An 18,340-nucleotide genomic window follows, 5' to 3' on the forward strand; every position below is an offset into this window, starting at 1 on the left:
TTCTTTTGAGAACCTTCATGACATTGCTTTTTAAATGTGTGCGTACCAACAGCTTGTTGGGACTGCTTATTTTGTTTTTAGAGAAAACAGCAGAGGGCCTACTGATTCCCTTGGCAAGCTTTGAGGAGGATAACTGAAAAATCTGAGAGCCCTTGAATCAGCTTTTTTTCTCGCATTACACTTTTTAATGACCTTTGCAGCATAACATAAAAAAATTGGTTCTCTACCCAATTCCTTACTACCAGTGTTTCTCCCTGAAAGGATTACAATAAAATAGTACAGAAGGCTTTATTGGTGGGGCCCGCTTTCAACTTCCTAAAGGATTTTTGTCTCATTTGAGAACTTACACGCAGAAGGAAAAGTTGGAAGAGTTTAGTGTGATCTTCTTACACTGCTTAGTTCTTTTTGTCCTATATTTAGAACAAAGCTAGTTGAGGTTTGTGAAAGGAATTATGAATTTCAACCAATGTGATGAATGTATTAGGGATAATGACCATGTTTTGTTGCATGGGAACTAGGTAGGTCTTTGAGTGGTAATTTCAAAAACAGATCATCATGTTTGCAGAAGACTTCTGCCACATCACAATGTAATATAGTTGCACCAGGCAGCTGCTGAATATTAATTTTACAGATTGCAGCAGGCCAGAATCAGATCACCAACCCTAGAGGCTGAATACGCCTTTCCCTTTTGGTTTAGTTTCTTGGTGACAGGAAATCCTTGAAAGTGTTTTGTCATCTTCTGGTAGCCTCAATAAATTCTAGAGAAGCCTACTGAAATCTGGTCTTGCTTATACATTTCAGGCACGATATGCTTAAATCAGTAAGGTGCAAGTAGAAAGTGGAAAAGCAACAGTGTAGAGCAAAATTTAAAAATAAAACACAATGAAAAGCAAAACTTCAAAATAAAAAAACGGATTCTTCAACAATGTAAACCTCCAATCCAAAGCAACAGCAAAAAAGAACTGAAAAGAAAATGGAGCAACAACCCTATATACCACTGCTGGCACGATGGGTCGGGTGGCTCATAGATGACTGGAAAGATGAAGGAACAGAGTGGGTTTTGAACCAGAACTTTCCAATCCTCCTTGGTATTTTCCTGATGCAAAGGCATCTCTCTCAAATTAAGATTACTAAAAACAACTGAGGTAATCTGAGCTGTAAAGGAATGTTTCAAATGTGCCAATTACAAATGAACCCCAACAATGACTATTTTTAGCTTTATACATATGTGTGTGTGTACTTATATATATATATATATACACACACACACACACACACACACACACACACACACACACACACACACACACACACACATATGGATCTACTTTGCCCAAATATAAATGAAACACACTGAAGAAACCTCCCCTAACTATACATGCCAATGCTGTGATCGCATTACAGTGGAGAAAAGGGCATGTTGAGCAAGTGTTTACTTACCCTGGGAAAAATTCGACGTTCGGCTACTTAAGCATTTGCAATTTTCATCTCACGGAAATGGATTTTGATTACACAAGGTTCAGCCTTTCAAAGTAGATCCACATATGTACACATGATGTATACATATACATATGGTTGCACTTCAAAACATCTAAAAAACTCAGAACATCTAAATTCAAAACATCCAGACCACAACATCTAAAACCCAAAACATCTAAAACTAATAACATCAACAATATATAAGAAATAGTGTATCATGTCATAGTTTGTTATTCTTGTGGTATCAGTATGAGATGATGTAGTTTTTATTTATATAGTGTAGGAATTTGTACTATTTATATAGTGTTTATTTTGCCACTCTGTATGCGTTTTTTAGGCCATACAGGTAAGTGATATAAACATTATGTGTACATTCTTTATGGTGACCGCAATACAGCGGGGTTAGGAAATTAACTTTTTCCCACTGTGGTGCGATCTCGGCGTTAGTATATTTAATTTACGGAGGTGAGGGGGTGCAGGGGGGCTTGCCTCTTGTAGAAACATAGTAAAAAGTGTGCTTGTTAGTTGTTGTTATAGGTGGAGGGGATGTTATGTTCATGTGATTTGTAGTGTTCGATGTTGTGATGCAAAGTTTCAGTGTTATGAGATTCGATGTCGTGGTCTCGATTTGAATTTAGATGTTATGAGTTTTAGATGTTTTGAAGTCTAACCATACATACATACATACACACACACACACACACACACATATATATATATATATATATATATATATATATATATATATATATATATATATATATATATATATATATATATATATATATATATATATCTATCTATATATATATATACATATATATATATATATATATATATATATATATATATATATATATATAGATACATACACACACACACACACACACACACACACACACACACACACACACACACACACATATGTATGCACTGTCCAAATGATTGTGGGCCTTGCTAACAATATAAATGTCCTTTGAAATTACTTCTGATAGGAAGAGTACTTTTCATGTTTGTTAAACCTCATGAGGTAAAAGAGCATATATATCTAGGAACATGTAAGCTTTGAATGGTACATAAAGAAAGATAAGTGCATATACTTCACAGAAAATATAATGTGTTAAACATTAAGTAAACATTAAGTATTCCACTAAGCAATAAAAGCACTAACCCCACTTTTCATTTTTTTTTTACGCACATAAAGAAGTACAGTATCTGTTGATCTCACAGCTTGACTGTTTCCTAAAGGTATCCTTTGCCATCTCTGAAACATTCTAATTCTCAACAGTCATTAAATACTCAATTAAAACACAATCAGGTTAGCGTCATCTTGCAAAAGACCACAACATGCAAGAAGAGAAACTAACAGACAGAAAGTATAGCAATACAGAAGTCATAGCTTTACAATTCTGAAATATGCAAATTTAGATTTGATTATATTTCAAAAAGCAATGCAGGAAATTGCAAAACATCATACCATGATGGACAAAGTGCTAAGATATTCTTGCTTCTTGTTTACAATACCCTGGAGCCCTACCCCGCCCCAACACGACCAGATGTGGATAATTAAGAGTAGACTTGGATGTCCAAATCCATCTTGCAGTGGAACCAGTTTTTTTTTCCAGTTCTTAAAAAATATATCTTAGGAAAGTTCCAGTTACAAAAATACGCAGTTATTTTGAAAGCTTAACAGCTTGGAAAAACTGCATGGCATTTTCTGAAAAGTTCAAACAAGGGACTAAACTGCCACTAATATTCTGTATTAGTTATGATACAGTGCAAACATACTGCTGATTATGATAACATTTATGGAAAAAATAGTTTCCACATATTTGTTACTTCAGAAACAAAGCAATTTACCAAAACTGAATGGTGTCAAGTTTCACAGATAAAACAGACTTTGGCACTTTGTACAAACAGCCTGTACAAATTTAAGATACTGAAAGTATCCATTTTTTAACAAAAACTTTGGTGGATTTAGCGTAATACAAAAATAAGCAATGACTTTTGATGTCATGTATTTAATAACACCTTCACTTAGATGATTTTTGAAGAATAATTGAATTGTTTACATATTTCTGCCTATTACTTGTACTCATGAAATAAAAGACGTGGTGGTTGTATGTTAATATGCCTATGGGATGCACCATTAATGATTTAGAAGAGGCAGAGGCCTAAGTTGCCTGCAGCTGGCAGTGACAGAAAATAGTTAGCATGTAAGTTTTTAATGCCACAGTCAAGGCCTAAGAAATAACCATAGGAATGTATAAAAACACAGATGTAACAGTTGTGCTCATTTATCTAGTTGCTGGTGTCCACCAGCGGTTGCCCTGATGCCTCATGACGATGTGCTTCTCTTGAGGGCTGAAGTGCAAGATAGTCAAAATTGCTGTCAAAGTCTGTTGGCGCCCAAGGGCATCCTGCAGAGTCAAGAATCTGTAAATAATGTTTTTAAGATACTCCAAGTTAGCTCCTTCTCGGCCCTTGTCCCTAACACTCTTTTGGATCTGATCCTGGAGCACAGCAATTTCTTCCTGATGACGCTCTCTTTCTATAAGACATTTTTCTTGGAGCTGGTGCACCTCTGCCTCCAGCTTGTGTTTCTGTTTCCTCAGTGCTCCGATCTCCACCTCCTTTCGGGCCAGCTGTTCTGCATACAGCAGGAAGGTAGGCTCAACTGGACCTGCAATCTTCAAAGCCTGGTACAAGATCTGAGATGAACTAGCATCTGTATCACTGCTATCTATTTCACCATCTATAATTTTATTCTCAGTTGAACTCCTCCTGTGCTTCTGCAGACTGTAGTTAAGAAGAGTGGACTTCAGTCTTTCAATTTCGTGATCCTTCTCCTGCATAACTTGTAGAGCACGGTCCCTTTGCTTGTGTAGTTCCCCTTCTAGCTTCAAGGCCCTCTCTTTGTATTCATTTTCCAGCTTCTCTAGCTCCTGCTTGTGACATTGTTGCAGGTGTAATACTTCTTGTTGGACTGCATCCATCTCCAATTTGTGCTTGATCTCCAGTTCTTCATAGGACAGCCTCAGAGCAATATACTTTTCTTTTAGTTCAGAAAGCTGCTCAGTCAACTCCTCCACTTCTTTGGCAGAAGTTCCATCTTTAGCAGTCTTGTTTTTGAGGACAACCTGGGCTCTCATCTTGTATCTCTCAAATTCTTCTTTAAGTTGTTTAAGCTCTTGCTGGTAGTAGAGCACTGTCGCCTTTTCCCCATCAGAAGTTTCTGCTTTAAAAACTGAATCTGTTTCACAAAGCTTTTCAATGTCTAATGGTTCTTTAGACTTCTTCACTGCCAAATACAAATGTTTTTTAATTTTCTCCAATTTGTCCTTTAAAACATTTATGTCCAGGCTGGCTTCATCAACGTTAATCTCTGTTGAAACTCTACTAGAAGCTGCAATGGCCAGAGTCTTGTTCTCCATGTCTAGCTGCACAATCCGTTCCTTCAGCTTTTGGATGCACATCTGGTCTTTTTGTTTGGCTTTCTCATTACTGCCCAACAATTCTGAAAGTTCTGACACTTGGGCCTCCAGAGCAGCTACACGTTCTTCCTCCAGTTTTGAGTGTTGACGCAGTTGCTCTTCAACTAGAGCAGTCTAATTAAAAAAAAAAAAAAAAAAAAAAAATTACTAACTTGAGAAATCTTAGCTTACAGAATCTGCTCTAAATAATGGATGAAAGACAGAGTTTTAAAGAAAAAAAAACACAAGCAAATTCAGCATAGTTGACTTAATTCACATTTCATTCGCCTTAAGCCAAATGTAGCTAACCTACGCTTATTTACAAAAATTTGTTAAGCAGGGTAGAGAACTGAACAACTGAGGGCCCATCTCAACCTGGGAGTAAAGACAGCACAAAATAAGAATGCGAAAATGCAACATATTACAATTAACATTCAGAGAGAGTACAGTAGGCGGTATTTACATTTTACAAGTCATTTTACTCCAACATTCACATACTGGGTTTTGTCATGCTCCATACTATTCCTCTCTTCTGGATCCCTGCAGAAATGTTTTCTGTTCTTTTTATCTCACAATGAGGTATCCATTTTGTGTTTTTATTAGCAGTGAAAATTTTTGCATTTTACAGTAAAAAAACATTGTCAGTTTACAAAAAAGTAAGGAACAGCCAACACAGGCAGAAAATAGAAATTATAGTCTTGACCAACTTTACTAGAAATACTGAATATAGTAACAGAGATAAAACAACTGGAACTGGGATCTTTAGAAAAGGGACAGAGCAAACTACATAAAAAAATGGGAATTGTGGGAACAATATATGCAGAGAAGGAATGAGGTTTAAGAGGCAGGATCTGATTGATCCATATAATGCTCAATTGACAACGACTGGATAGATTGTAAGTGATGTACAATGTTTGCAACTACAGTTGTTTCAGTGGTGCCTGTGATGTAAGTGGTGTCAATGTTGTTTGTTTTTCATTTATATAAATGTAAGATTGTCTAGGTCATATGTGATAATTTAATAAAGATGGTTATTGAAAAAAAAACCCCACATAATACAGATGAGGTTTAAACTGTCAATGTTGTTCTGTTTCGCCAATGTCAGTATCTGTTTATAACCTAACAGTCACTGCCAGGTATCCAAGTGCCATGTTACTCCTAAAGTACCTATTCCTGTACTCGTGTAGCAGTTTTAACCCCTTCTATACATTATTTTATGCCCATATAAATAACTTTTCATTCTTGTGACTTCTAAATGAGGTGCCTGTTTTGTGTACTTATTTACTGGATTTAACCCCTTCTATACATTATTTTATGCCCATATAAATAACTTTTCATTCTTGTGACTTCTAAATGAGGTGCCTGTTTTGTGTACTTATTTACTGGAAGCATAAAGTATGCAAATACTCTAGAAGATCCTTTATAATAAAATCATTCTGCCAAATTATAAACAAACTATAGAAGGTAGGAATGAATAACACAGGGTAGAGAAGAACAGTATGACCTGTCAAACTCTATCCATTTTCTAGTTTACTATCAAAAATTGGTGCATTTGTATGTCAAAAATGCAGGGTCTGGAGTTGGAAACATTGAAATCCACCCATACCAAAATACATAATATTGAATCCAGAACTTAGTCCCCCCCTGCAGGACCCATGATAAGCTTATTTATGTGTTTGCGCAAGTAGAGTGTTGTATGATTCGGCACAATTTCAGGGTTGTTCCTGATCAGTGCTATGGATTTTTGATAGTAAACCCCATTTTCTACCTATACAACAAACTGCCATGCTTACTTACAAAAAAAGCCCAGTCTGAATACCTTCCTTTACTTCACCACAATTCCTTATGCATGTCCACAGCATTTGTGTGATTACACACCATGTTTTAAACCGGCAGTTCATTTTTCTAAGAAAAGGTGCAATAAATCCTCAAATTTTCTCTCATTTCTTGTGAAAAACTAAAATTATGTACTTAGCATAATGGCAGATCCATGTTGGACTTTCGTCTGGTTCAACCATGGGTTGTTGGATCTGACCTCACCACAAACTCTGAAGCTTCTCGGTTCCAGGGCACGGACTTCTACCCTACCCATAATTCTCTCTACTCCACACCAGTAACTCAAATTCAGTTTGCCTCATAGAATAAACCATAAGAATTACATTCATGATTTGTTGCAGCTTATTAGTAAAAAGAAATTATTGGAAGATGGTCAGTCATGACTGTTCACAGACAGGTTATGCAAAGAAAACTACCTGATCACCAGAAGTCCATCTGTGTCAATTTGGAAGTGGGCAGGAGGAAAGGAGGTTGAACCGGATGAGAATAATAGAAAATGGATCTATCATTATGGTATGTACATAAATTTCATATCCATTGTTGTTCACTTTTGTCCAGTTCAAACAGGGGACAACTTCCCAGGCTGTTATACCTGGGCAGTATTAAGGAAGGATGTTCCTGAGAATGGTGGAAAAAAGGAAGAGCCTGATCTGGACCATGCATCCAGTTAGTAATGAGATACACAAGTGTGAACTGTTGACCATAACTGTGGAAAAGTTCAGTCAAAGACTCTAATATGCAAGTAATAGGAGTAAGAAATGCTCTAATCCCTTCAAAATAGCCCAAATAGAAAATTGCTTCTATTTTGCTATAGTAGATGATCTGAACCAGTGAAGGTGGGAGCCTGGCATCTCTGGCTAAGGTTATAATTGGAAGAACCAAGTGATTAACGTCATGTATCTCTGGTTCACAAATTGCAGACCAGATGCTGGTTAGATCTGACCATAAACAAATCACTTTGGATATCCACATTCCGCCCCCACCCCCGGACAAAAGGAAACCACTGTGAAAAACTTTTCAAAAGCAAACTTCACGCTACTTAAGACCAAGTTGGAAAGTATCAAAGCCCCCATGTTGAAGGATAACACTGTCCAAGCTGCAAAATCCTTTACTAATGCATTCTACGGGCACCTGCAATAATGTATGGATCATGCCATCCCAAGCAAAACCAAGACTCACTCCTCCAAGAAAAGGAAACCAGTCTGGTGGACTCCTGCCATAAACAAGCTATACAACAGAAGGAGAAAACTAGTACAGAAAAGAGTAAAATCCCAAGAAGGGAAGACATCCCTGATCATATCAGCAAGAAATTATGATCCCTCATAAAATCATCCAAGGCGAGTTTTGAAAGAAAAATTGCCAAGGACTCCAAAGATAACCACAAGGCATTCTTTAGCTATGTCAAGAATCTAAGTTGCATTGCTCAGATCTGCTCAGAGTTCGTGCAGAATGGAACAAAATACACTGAACCGACCAATATTACCAACATTCTAGCAGACAGGTTCAAAAGGGCCCATAACCATACCAGAAGAATGTAGAGTCCCTGAAATCACAGACACTCTATTTAAAACAGCCCTCTCCAAAGCCAAAAAAGTACAGTTTTGTACCTACCATAAATGTAGATGTTCGAGTGTTCACACTGCTGCAGTCATTACACTTGGGTTATCCTGCCATCAGGCGGTCCAGTAGTCGGCCAGAGTTCCAAAGTCTTGGTCCGGCGTCGGTTGCTGTCACTTCTTCCCTGACGTCAGTGCGCCAGGGGTATATAAGATGCATCCAACGCCATTTTCTTCAGTTTTTCTTGCCGCAGATGTCAGGTGCCCCCTAGTAGGTAGGCAATACATATTGCTAATCAAAAATATATATATATATATATATATATATATATATATATATATATATATAAAATAAAAACAATACCTTCAGTTACAAGCAAATACACCACACAGGTTGTATAGGCTAGAAAGGTATAGGAAAGTCCAGCTAGTTCAGAGGGGATGGAGGGAGGGTAACCTGGACTGCAGCATTGTGAACACTCGAACATCTACATTTATGGTAGGTACAAAACTGTACTATGTTCATCGTGTTACACTGCTGCAGTCATTACACTTGGGTAGAATCCCAAAGCTAAGGTTGGTTGGCTGGTCTATAAAGAGTTAGGATTGGCTATGAGGCCCTGCAGAACTGCAGTGGCAAATCTTGCTCTGGATTTAGAGTAAAGAGGCAGGTGGTAATGCTTGGTAAAGGTGTGCACTGAACTCCAAGTTGCAGCCTCCAAAATTTCCTTGGTAGGTACTCCTCTGAGAAAGGCTGTTGAAGTGGCTGTTGCCCTGGTGGAATGTGGCCTAATGTTATTTGGGACTGATTTTCCATGCTGTGTGTTGCAGTACTGAATACAGTGTCCTATCCATTTGGAAATTGTCTGCTTTGAGATAGCTTTGCCTTATGATCCTGCAGCATATGCTACAAACAGTTGCTCAGTTTTCCTGAAAGCTTTTGTTTTGTCCAAGTAGAAGTGTAGCTGCCTGTGTATGTCCAAAGAATGCAGAAGTTTCTCCCCTTTATTCTGGGGGTTTGGATAAAAAGTTTGCAAATGGATGGTTTGGTTAAGAGCCACACTAGATACCACCTTTGGCATAAAGGTGAGGTTTGTCCTTAAAGATACCCTGCCCTGATGAAAAATTATAAAAGGTTCCACTGCCATTAATGCCTGTAGCTCTGAGACTCTTCGTGCTGAAGTTACTGCCAGCAACAGAGCTGTTTTTATGATAAAAATTTTAGATCGGCTGTATTGGCTGGCTCAAAGGTGGTAGGGTCAGTTTTTCCAAAATGAAATTGAGATCCCAAGTTGGTGTTGGTGCTCTCCGGGGTGGTCTTATGTTTTTAGCCCCTCTGAGGTACTGCTTTAGCAAGGGATGAGAGAATAAAGGAGGATCTGTGTTGTAATGTGCTGAAATGGCAGAGGCGTGGATCTTAATTGATGAGAAGGATAGACCTCTGTCCAGCATCTCAGTTAAGTATTGTAAAATCTGAGGAATGTTTGGAACACAAGGATCAAGGCTTTGAGCCTGGTTCCAGGCGCAGAATCTTTTCCATTGTTCTGAGTAAACTTTCCTGGTGCTAGGCCTCCTGGCCTCCAAAATGACATCCATAACAGCTTTAGAGAGAGGTGTTGCCTGTTTGACTAATGTATCTGCCATGCAGCCAGGTTTAGGGTTTTGAGCTGACCGTGCAGGATCTGATTGTTTTGTTGAGTCAGAAAGTGTGGAATTTGAGGCAAAATCCATGGTGGGCCTTGAGCCAAGTTCCTTAAGATAGGGTACCAGTGCTGGCGTGGCCAGTCTGGAGCAATCAGGATCATATGTGGTTTTTCTTGTCTGGCTTTTAGGAGTACCTTTGAAAGGACAGGCAGTGGCGGGAAGGCAAAAAACTTTTAGGTTTTTCCAGCTGAACAAAAGAGCATCCACTTTCCATGCTTGTTTGTGATAAGTCCTTGTGCAGAATTTTTGTAGTTGGCAAGTCAGTGGGGAGGCAAAAAGATCTATGTCTGGGCATCCCCATTTTTGCATTACCATGCTGAAGATTTGTGGATTCAATTTCCATTCGTGAGGGTCCATGACATTTCTGCTTAGATCGTCTGCCAGAATATTTTTCTTTCCTGGCAGGAATTGTGCTTGCAGGTGAACTTGATACATTAGAGCTGTGCTCCACAAGGTCATGGCTTGCCTGCATAGGGGATAACAATGAGTGCCCCCCTTGCTTGTTTATGTACCACATTACTGTGGTGCTGTCGGTCTTTAGTAATAATTGTTCTGGATGTAGAAGGTCCTTGAAAGCTGTTAGGGCATTTTGAACAGCCAACATCTCTCTGATTGATGTGAAGATGCATCTGGTCTGTGGTCCACTTGCCCTGAATGCATTTTCCTGCCATGTGTGCTCCCCAGGCGTAATCCGAAGCATCTGTTGTTAGAGTTTGCCTGGCTGTGGGTTGGGTAAAAGGCTGACCCTTGTTTAGGTGACATGCCTGTGCCCATCATCGAAACTTCTGTTGTAGGCAGGGAATCATTGGTATTACTGCTTCTAAACTGTGAGAGCGTTGAGTCAAAACACTTTTTAGGTACCATTGTAATTTCCTCATATGCAGTCTGGCATATGGTATTAGTAGTATGCAGGATGCCATGAATCCCAGGGCCTGCAGAATTTTTCTTGCAGGGAGATGGGACTTTTTTGCCAGTAATTGAAAATATTGAGTTAGTTGAACTTGTTTGTCTGGCGTGAGGTAAGCCATCTGGGCCGTTGTATTTAAGCTGGCACACAGGAATATAATCTGTTGCGAGGGCACTAGTTTTGACTTCTTTTCGTTTACTGTGTACCCTAGAGAAATCAGCAACATTTTTACAAACGCCAGATGCTGTAGAAGAATGTCCTTTGTCTCTGCTTGAATGAGGCAGTCGTCCAGGTATGGATATATTTGAATTCCTTTTTGTCTGCAAAATGCAATTACTGGTGCCAGGCACTTTGTGAAGACCCTGGGTGCAGTAGATAAGCCAAAGGGCAGTGCAAAGAATTGGTAGTGCATTGTACCAGCTTTGAATCTGAGGTATCTTCTGCAATTTTGTCTGATAGGAACATGCAGGTATGCCTCTTTGAGGTCCAGAGTAACAAGTCAGGCCTTCTTGCCCAGTGTGGGTAGAATCTGTTGTAATGTCAACATTTTGAATTTCGAAATATCCAGGTAAGTATTCAGAATTGAAAGGTCTAGTATGGGCCTCCAGGCCTTGTCCTTTCTGGGGACCAGGAAGAGTCTTGAGTAAAATCCTTGTCCTTGTTCCTGTTGTGGTACTTTTTGAATAGCTCTCATGTCCATGAGGGCTGAAATTTGTTTTTGTGCCAATGTCCATTGATTTTGTGGCATGTCTGGCATTCCTTTTAGCCTTGGTAAGGTATGAAAGTCGAACCTGTAACCTTGAGACACAATATTCAGAACCCATTTGTCTTGGGTGATTGTTTGCCAGTTTTGAGAAAAAAGTGCTAGCTTTCCCACTTAGGGGGCTTCCAAAAGGGACGTGCTTGGTGTATGAAGGGGAGTCATTGTGACTGTTTCCTGTAAGGTTGGGACTTGTCTTCACCTCCTTTTGGGGTTGAGGTGCCCCACTGTCATTGTCTGTTTGAGGCTTGGGGTTGAGATCTGCCTCTTGGGCATCTGTATCTGCCTCTATGTGGCCTGTCTGACACTGGAAAGGGCCAATTTCTGCTGAACCGAGGTGGCTGTACCTGTAAGAAATCCTTGACTGTTTGCATAGATTTAGCTTTTTCCTCCATTTTCTTTAACACCAGACAAGGTATCATGCTGTAAAGGAGCATCCAATAATTTTGCCTTAACATGGTCAGGTAAACTCTGTTCTTTTAACCAAGCATGTCTTCGAATCACAGAACCTGTAACTGTGACTCTACAAGAGGCCTCTAAAGAATCAAAACCACATTGCAGAGTATGTTTTTCCACCTGTTCAACTGCATGCAATAAATCCTGCATTTCTTTACAATCAGGAGCTTCTGAGCTTGCAAGCATTTTCTGTTTTAACTGAGCCATTAAATATTGCTGGTACTTAAGCATGTGAAACTGGCAATTTAAAGCTCTTACTGCTAAAGTTGCAGAAGTGTATACTTTCTTCCCCCATCTATCCAAAGCTCTGGAATCTCTGTCAGAGGGTACTGGATTTTTTGCAATGGAAGCCTTAACCCCTTTTGGACCCTGGTAAATAGTTTCTGGATCAGCAGAAGGGTTTTTGTAAAGAAACTTGTGAGAGTCAGGGACTCTCTAATACCTATCTGGCTTGGCTGGAGCAGGGGGCAAAGAATCAGGAGATAGGCTGGATTCAGAGAACACATCATCCACAATATCTAGCACAGGCAGAATAGCTAGGGGCCTGTGCTGAGGCAATAAAAGGAAATCCCCAAGCCTTTTCTTGGATTCTGAGTAATCCTGACTTTCCCAATGGAAATGCTCCCTCATTGTATGTAAAGTTTCCCCAAAAGAATAATCCTCAGGAGGAGAGGCTGAAGGGATAGATTCTTCAGCATCAGAGTCCTCAAAGGGGGGTAGAGAGTATCCCTGGTCTGAAGAGGAATCAGAGGAAATGAAAACCTGATCAGAGGAATGATAGTCTGTATCCTGCCTAGGCCTTTTCTCAGGAGGGGGATGGGAACCCCTGATGAGTAATGAGGTCTTCGGCCATTTTAAGCATCTGTTTCTTAGGCATGGAGGACTGTCCAGGAGAATGCTGTACTTGTTTCTTTGTCTTTAATGGTACCTTTGTCTTGGCTGTTGTTTTAATGGTAAGTTGTGAAGGTCTGAAAACACCCTCAGAAGCCGATGCCTGCTCAGTGGCTCCGGACCCTGAGGGATTAGTTTCCGTAGGCCCAATACCTTGAGTTTCCAGAGGCCTATATGTCTCCACGTGGGAGTCGAAGTGGCCTGTGGCTCTGAGGTAGCGGGTGTCAGGGGCTGCAAAAGCTCCTCACAAAGAACCGGCGACTGGCCTAGAAGAGGCTTCGTCGTCGGTTTTGGACCTCAGATGCCTGTCTTTAGCCTTGTCTTTGTGTTTTTTCGGTACTGAGATCGTCGGTTGATCCGACGGCATAGTATAATTGAACCTTCGGCCAAAGTAGTGCAAAGCAAAATCAAAACGTCTTTTTTTAGTGCGTTTGTTAAATCTAGCACAAAACCGACAACTAGTGACGTCGTGATCAAGGCCTAGGCATGGAATACAAGAGTGGAAGTCCTTATGAGGTATTTGCTTCACACAAGAAATACAATTATTAACTTTTTCTAAAATCGGTCTGAGGCAAGAAAAAAGTTTCCCCAACGGGGTACTTCGCTTTATTGAAGACTTCGGATCTGAAATTCGACTTAGAAAATCTCAGGAGTTGGCCGACCGGCACTTGCGAACTGCTTCTGCTTCGGGCACTGCGCGGCAAGAAAGACTGAAGAAAATGGCGTCGGATGCATCTTATATACCCCTGGCGCACTGGCGTCAGGGAAGAAACGACAGCAACCGACGCCAGACCAAGACTTTGGAACTCTGGCCGACTACGGGGCCGCCTAATGGCAGGATAACCCAAGTGTAATGACTGCAGCAGTGTAACACGATGAACATCACAGCATCAATGGGACTGGACGGTGTCCCAGGCTGCGTCCTACACGAGCTCAAAGATAAACTAACCCCTCACCTAAACACACTGTTCAAACTCAGCCTCTCCACAGGCTACTTACCCATAGAGTGGCGCTCAGCAATGGTTATTCTGCTCCACAAAGGTGGAGCCACAACAGATCCCAGGAACTATCGCCCTATAAGCCTGACTAGCTTGGTCTGCAAGGCTGTGGAGCGCATCATCATGGAACTCCTTAACAGAGACATTGGGAACCTCCAAACACTGGACCTTACCCAGTTCGGCTTTGTTAAGGGCAGATCATGCCTCCTAAACCTGGTGGACTTATTTGAGAAAGCTACCAAGGCTATAGATGAGGGAAAGGTGGTACACACAGCCTACCTAGACCTCGCTAAGGCCTTCGACACTATTCCCCATTCTGGTATTATAGACAAGCTCACCAGCCTGAACATAAACCCCTACGTCACAAGATGGGTTGCCAACTGGCTCACGGACAGAACCCACATGGTGAGAGTTGTGGGAGCTAGGTCAGTCTCTAAACTGGTTACAAGTGGCATTCCCCAGGGCTCAGTCCTAGGACCCCTCCTGTTCGGCATATACTTCTCAGAGGTACAGACAAGCACAGGAGGACTATGGCTGACCAAGTTCACAGACGACTGCAAACTAGGGGCTAAAATTGACTCTCCGGATGACACAGACATCCTCCAAAAGGGTCTCACTGAGACGGATACCTGGTGTCAAAATCATGGCCTTAAGCTAAATGCCAAAATGTGCATAGTCATCCCCTTTGGAAAAAACAAAGTACCCACAAACTACCACATAGGTGGTAGTCCCCTAAATACGGAAGACGTAATAAGGGATCTGGGGACCCAAGTAGATAGTAATCTCACCTTTGATAATCATATTGCCAAAGTGGTTAGAAAATCCTTCTATGTGGCCCATCTAATCACAAAAGGGTTCGCATCAAGATCAAAAGAGGTCATTGTGCCCCTCTACTCATCAGACCCATCATAGAGTACCACGCCCCATTTGGGATGTACCTTACAAGGTACCTGCAACAGCTGGAAAGACTACAGAAGTACCTCACCAAGAGGATTACTGGCCTCAAACAGATGCCCTATGCAGCTCGACTGAAGAAACTCCAGCTGTACTCGGTTGCATACCGCCTACTCAAAGGTGATCTCTGCCTGACATACAAGGCCAAGTCCAACCCAGAATTGATGGACATGCTCCACCTAAAGAAAACCTTATCCCCTCGAGCCACATGCTCTAGGGATCTAAACCTCACCACAACAATAAATAGGACATGCTGGAGGGACAGCCTTCTGTCCCAGAGACTTCCCATGCTTTGGAACAAGATTCCAATCTACATTAGGCAGAGCTCCTCGCTAACACTCTTCAAAAGAAACCTTGCCGAATGGATGGGAAACAGAAAGTTTACCCCGGGGATCACTTCAGTGGCTCTGCTGGACAGAGGCACAGGGAACTAATCTAAGGGGGCGGCGAAGGCCAACACATTCTGGCTAGGTTTATACATGCCTTTGGGCAGATAGCCTAGCACCTACCTATGAACCTATGGGTATGTCAACAGTTTTGGATACTGATCCAACATTCATGGTGGATGTATTAATAGAGGGAAGAGGATGGGAAACCACTTTTGTCATGGCCAGAAAGCAGCAATGAGGGTTATTATGGCTTGCACATTCTTGCTTTCAGTATGAATTTGTTCATTAATGATATAGGGGAAAGACAGAAGAGACCTGGGACCAACTGTGGACTACAGAATCCTTTGGTGACTGTCCCTGCAGTGGAATCAGGGCAAAGTAACTGCTGCACTTGTTTAGGTATGAAGCAAAGAAATCACAGCCAGGTTGGTCCCAGCAATGAAAAATCAAGGTTGTCACTGTTGAGTTGAGGGACCACTTGTGAGGCATTAAGATAGTTCTGCTCCATTTGTCCACTAGTACACTGGACTTCCCTGGTATAGAGTTCATAGGTTCATAGAAGGTTACTATGCTAACATCCCTACAGCCCCTTACAAGCCTAGCATATTTATCCTTAGTAAACCCAATTGTCGGTGGTTATGTGAGTGAAGTTCGCAGAGTTAAGGGTCTATGGTAATTATTACTGACTTACTCTGTCCATGTGAGACATGGACACCACCCCAGGAGTGAATTTGCAGTCACCCATCCACTGATCTTGATTGCATTTGAAGAGGGCAGGGAGGGTTCTGTTTCACAGGAACTGGAAGTTTGTTCCAGAGAACTGGCAGTTTCTGGGAGACGCATCTCTCGCCATCATGGCCTGCTCATGCCGGAGGCTAGGTTAAGATCCCTGGAGCGAGTGATCCTATTGCATTTTGATTTATGAATGAGTAGCATTTCCATCACCCTATGCAGACCACCTCAATGTCCTATCCCTGCATTCTGTCTCCTACAGGCTTTTGAGGGCAGATCTATGTCTGGCATACAGGGCATTGTCAGATCCCACTCTGGTGGACCTCCTGCATATCTACAAAACAAACAGCAAGAGAATTACCCATTCTAAAGACTTAAACCTCACCTGTGATATAAATAGGACCTGCTGGAGAGAAAGGCATGTATTCCAGAGACTGCCGCATTTATGGAACAGGCTCCCCATCCATGTGAAGCAGAGTTCCTCCCTAACCCAATTCAAGTGCAACTTGGACAATTGGATGGGGCAATGGAAATTCATCCCTGGTTTGGCACTTATGTTCTAATGGACACAGGTAACCTGTAAATGGTTCATCTCCCAGGCCCATGCTTACACTTATCAAGGGTATCGGACCTTGTCAGATATTTGGGATGCATGGCTAGGCTTAAAAGGGCCCTTGTGGTTGTTAGCCTAGTAAACACCTATGAACTATCAGGGCCGGGTCAGAGACTCCCCTGTAAGCCAGGCACAGGTCATCTCTTAGCAACCTGTAGGAGACTGAATACAGTAACAGAGCTTTCAGTCTTTCCGCTTAAGACTTGTTTTGTGTACACTTTAATTTACTGGTGAGAAACCTTTGTGGCCTCTCCAATTGTTGTGGGTGTCTGGTGAGGTACATGCAAAAGGGAGTATTGTACTCAATTACTGGTCTGATGAGGGCCTAGTATAATGAAATTATAACATCCTTGTATCTAGATGCAATGTCTTTATGTATAAGATGTTCTGCATAGAAGGATTTTTGTACTACTGCAGACAAATGGTAGTCAAAGTTCAAAGAGCTATCAACCTGAATACCCATATCAAGTACCGCTGGGTCGACACTTAGGGGTGTGCTATCCATAATGTAATCAGCAGGTATGTCAGCTTTTCGAAAGGAAACAATAATGCATTTTTTTATATTTAGCTTTAAGCTGTGGCTTTGGCAACAATCATTTGTCTTCATTAACCCACTCTGCAGTATATTAACATTGCTGGGGGACTCTATGATTGCTCCCAACTTGCAACTGTCAGCAAACTTGGCCAGCCACAGGCTGTCCATATTTGTCTTGACTTCTGTGAAATAAATCCCAAACAGTAAGGGGCCTAGCATAGAACCCTGTGGTACTCCACTGGTGACTGGTCTTTTGCTAGAGGTGAAGTCACCCATTTTGACAGTATGTGTCCTGTCAATGAGCCAGACGGCTTACCCATCTGGTAATGCAGGGGTTAAGTCCCAGTTGGGAAAGCTTCTCTATAATACCCAAATGGGTTATTGTGTCAAATGCCTTGGCTAGGACAAGATAGGTGTATGCACAGTCTTTCCCTCATCCAGGGCCATGGTGACTTTCTCAATGAAGTTAACCATGTGTAACAGGCATGATCTACCTTTAATGAATCTGAACCGGGTCGGGTTCAAAGTTTGGAGATAACCTATGTCCTTGTTAATAAGATCCATAAGGATTCTTTCCATGGCTGTGCAAATGAGTCCAATCAAGCTTATGGGCCTATAATTCAGAGGATCAGTTAACACCCTCCCTTTTTGCAGAGGGATTACTGTTGCTCTCCTCCATTCCACCAGAAAATAGCCAGTTTGCAGACTGTGGTTAAACAGGGATCCAAGTGGGTCTGCTAGGTCATGTTTTAAGTTGTTTAAAAGGCAACATGGCATGATGTCTGATCCCACTGATAACGTGTTTTAGTCCTGGAGAGTGCTAAGATGACCTGTTCTCTCGAGATAATAGGTTGAGGAATGGTGGCAGGTATACTTTTGGGGGGGGGGGGGTAACTGAGGGGGACAGGGGGGTGAAGTTTGCTCCAAATTGGCTCTTACTTCCGGATGAGTATGGGTGGTGCCATCCACAACCAGTTCAGCACATAGCTGGGTATTTCCTTTTAGATTTCAGATGTAGTTAAAGAATGTCTTGTGATTATCCTTAGCTAAGGAGACT

General features: G+C 41.4%; 1 protein-coding gene across 1 annotated transcript in view; it reads right to left on the minus strand.

Annotated features, from left to right (window-relative positions):
* Nucleotides 1–2,574: 2,574 nt before the first annotated feature.
* GCC1 (GRIP and coiled-coil domain containing 1) overlaps nucleotides 2,575–18,340 on the minus strand; it is a 270,668-nt gene continuing 254,902 nt past the window's right edge. The window contains exon 3 of the mRNA XM_044088577.1: nucleotides 2,575–5,087. Coding sequence (XP_043944512.1) covers nucleotides 3,777–5,087 — 1,311 coding nt within the window. The 3' untranslated portion in view covers nucleotides 2,575–3,776. The remainder of the gene's footprint in view (nucleotides 5,088–18,340) is intronic.

The sequence above is a fragment of the Protopterus annectens genome, chromosome 11.part0 (genome assembly GCF_019279795.1).
Source record: "Protopterus annectens isolate FY-2018-M chromosome 11.part0, PAN1.0, whole genome shotgun sequence".
Lineage (NCBI taxonomy): Eukaryota > Metazoa > Chordata > Ceratodontiformes > Protopteridae > Protopterus > Protopterus annectens.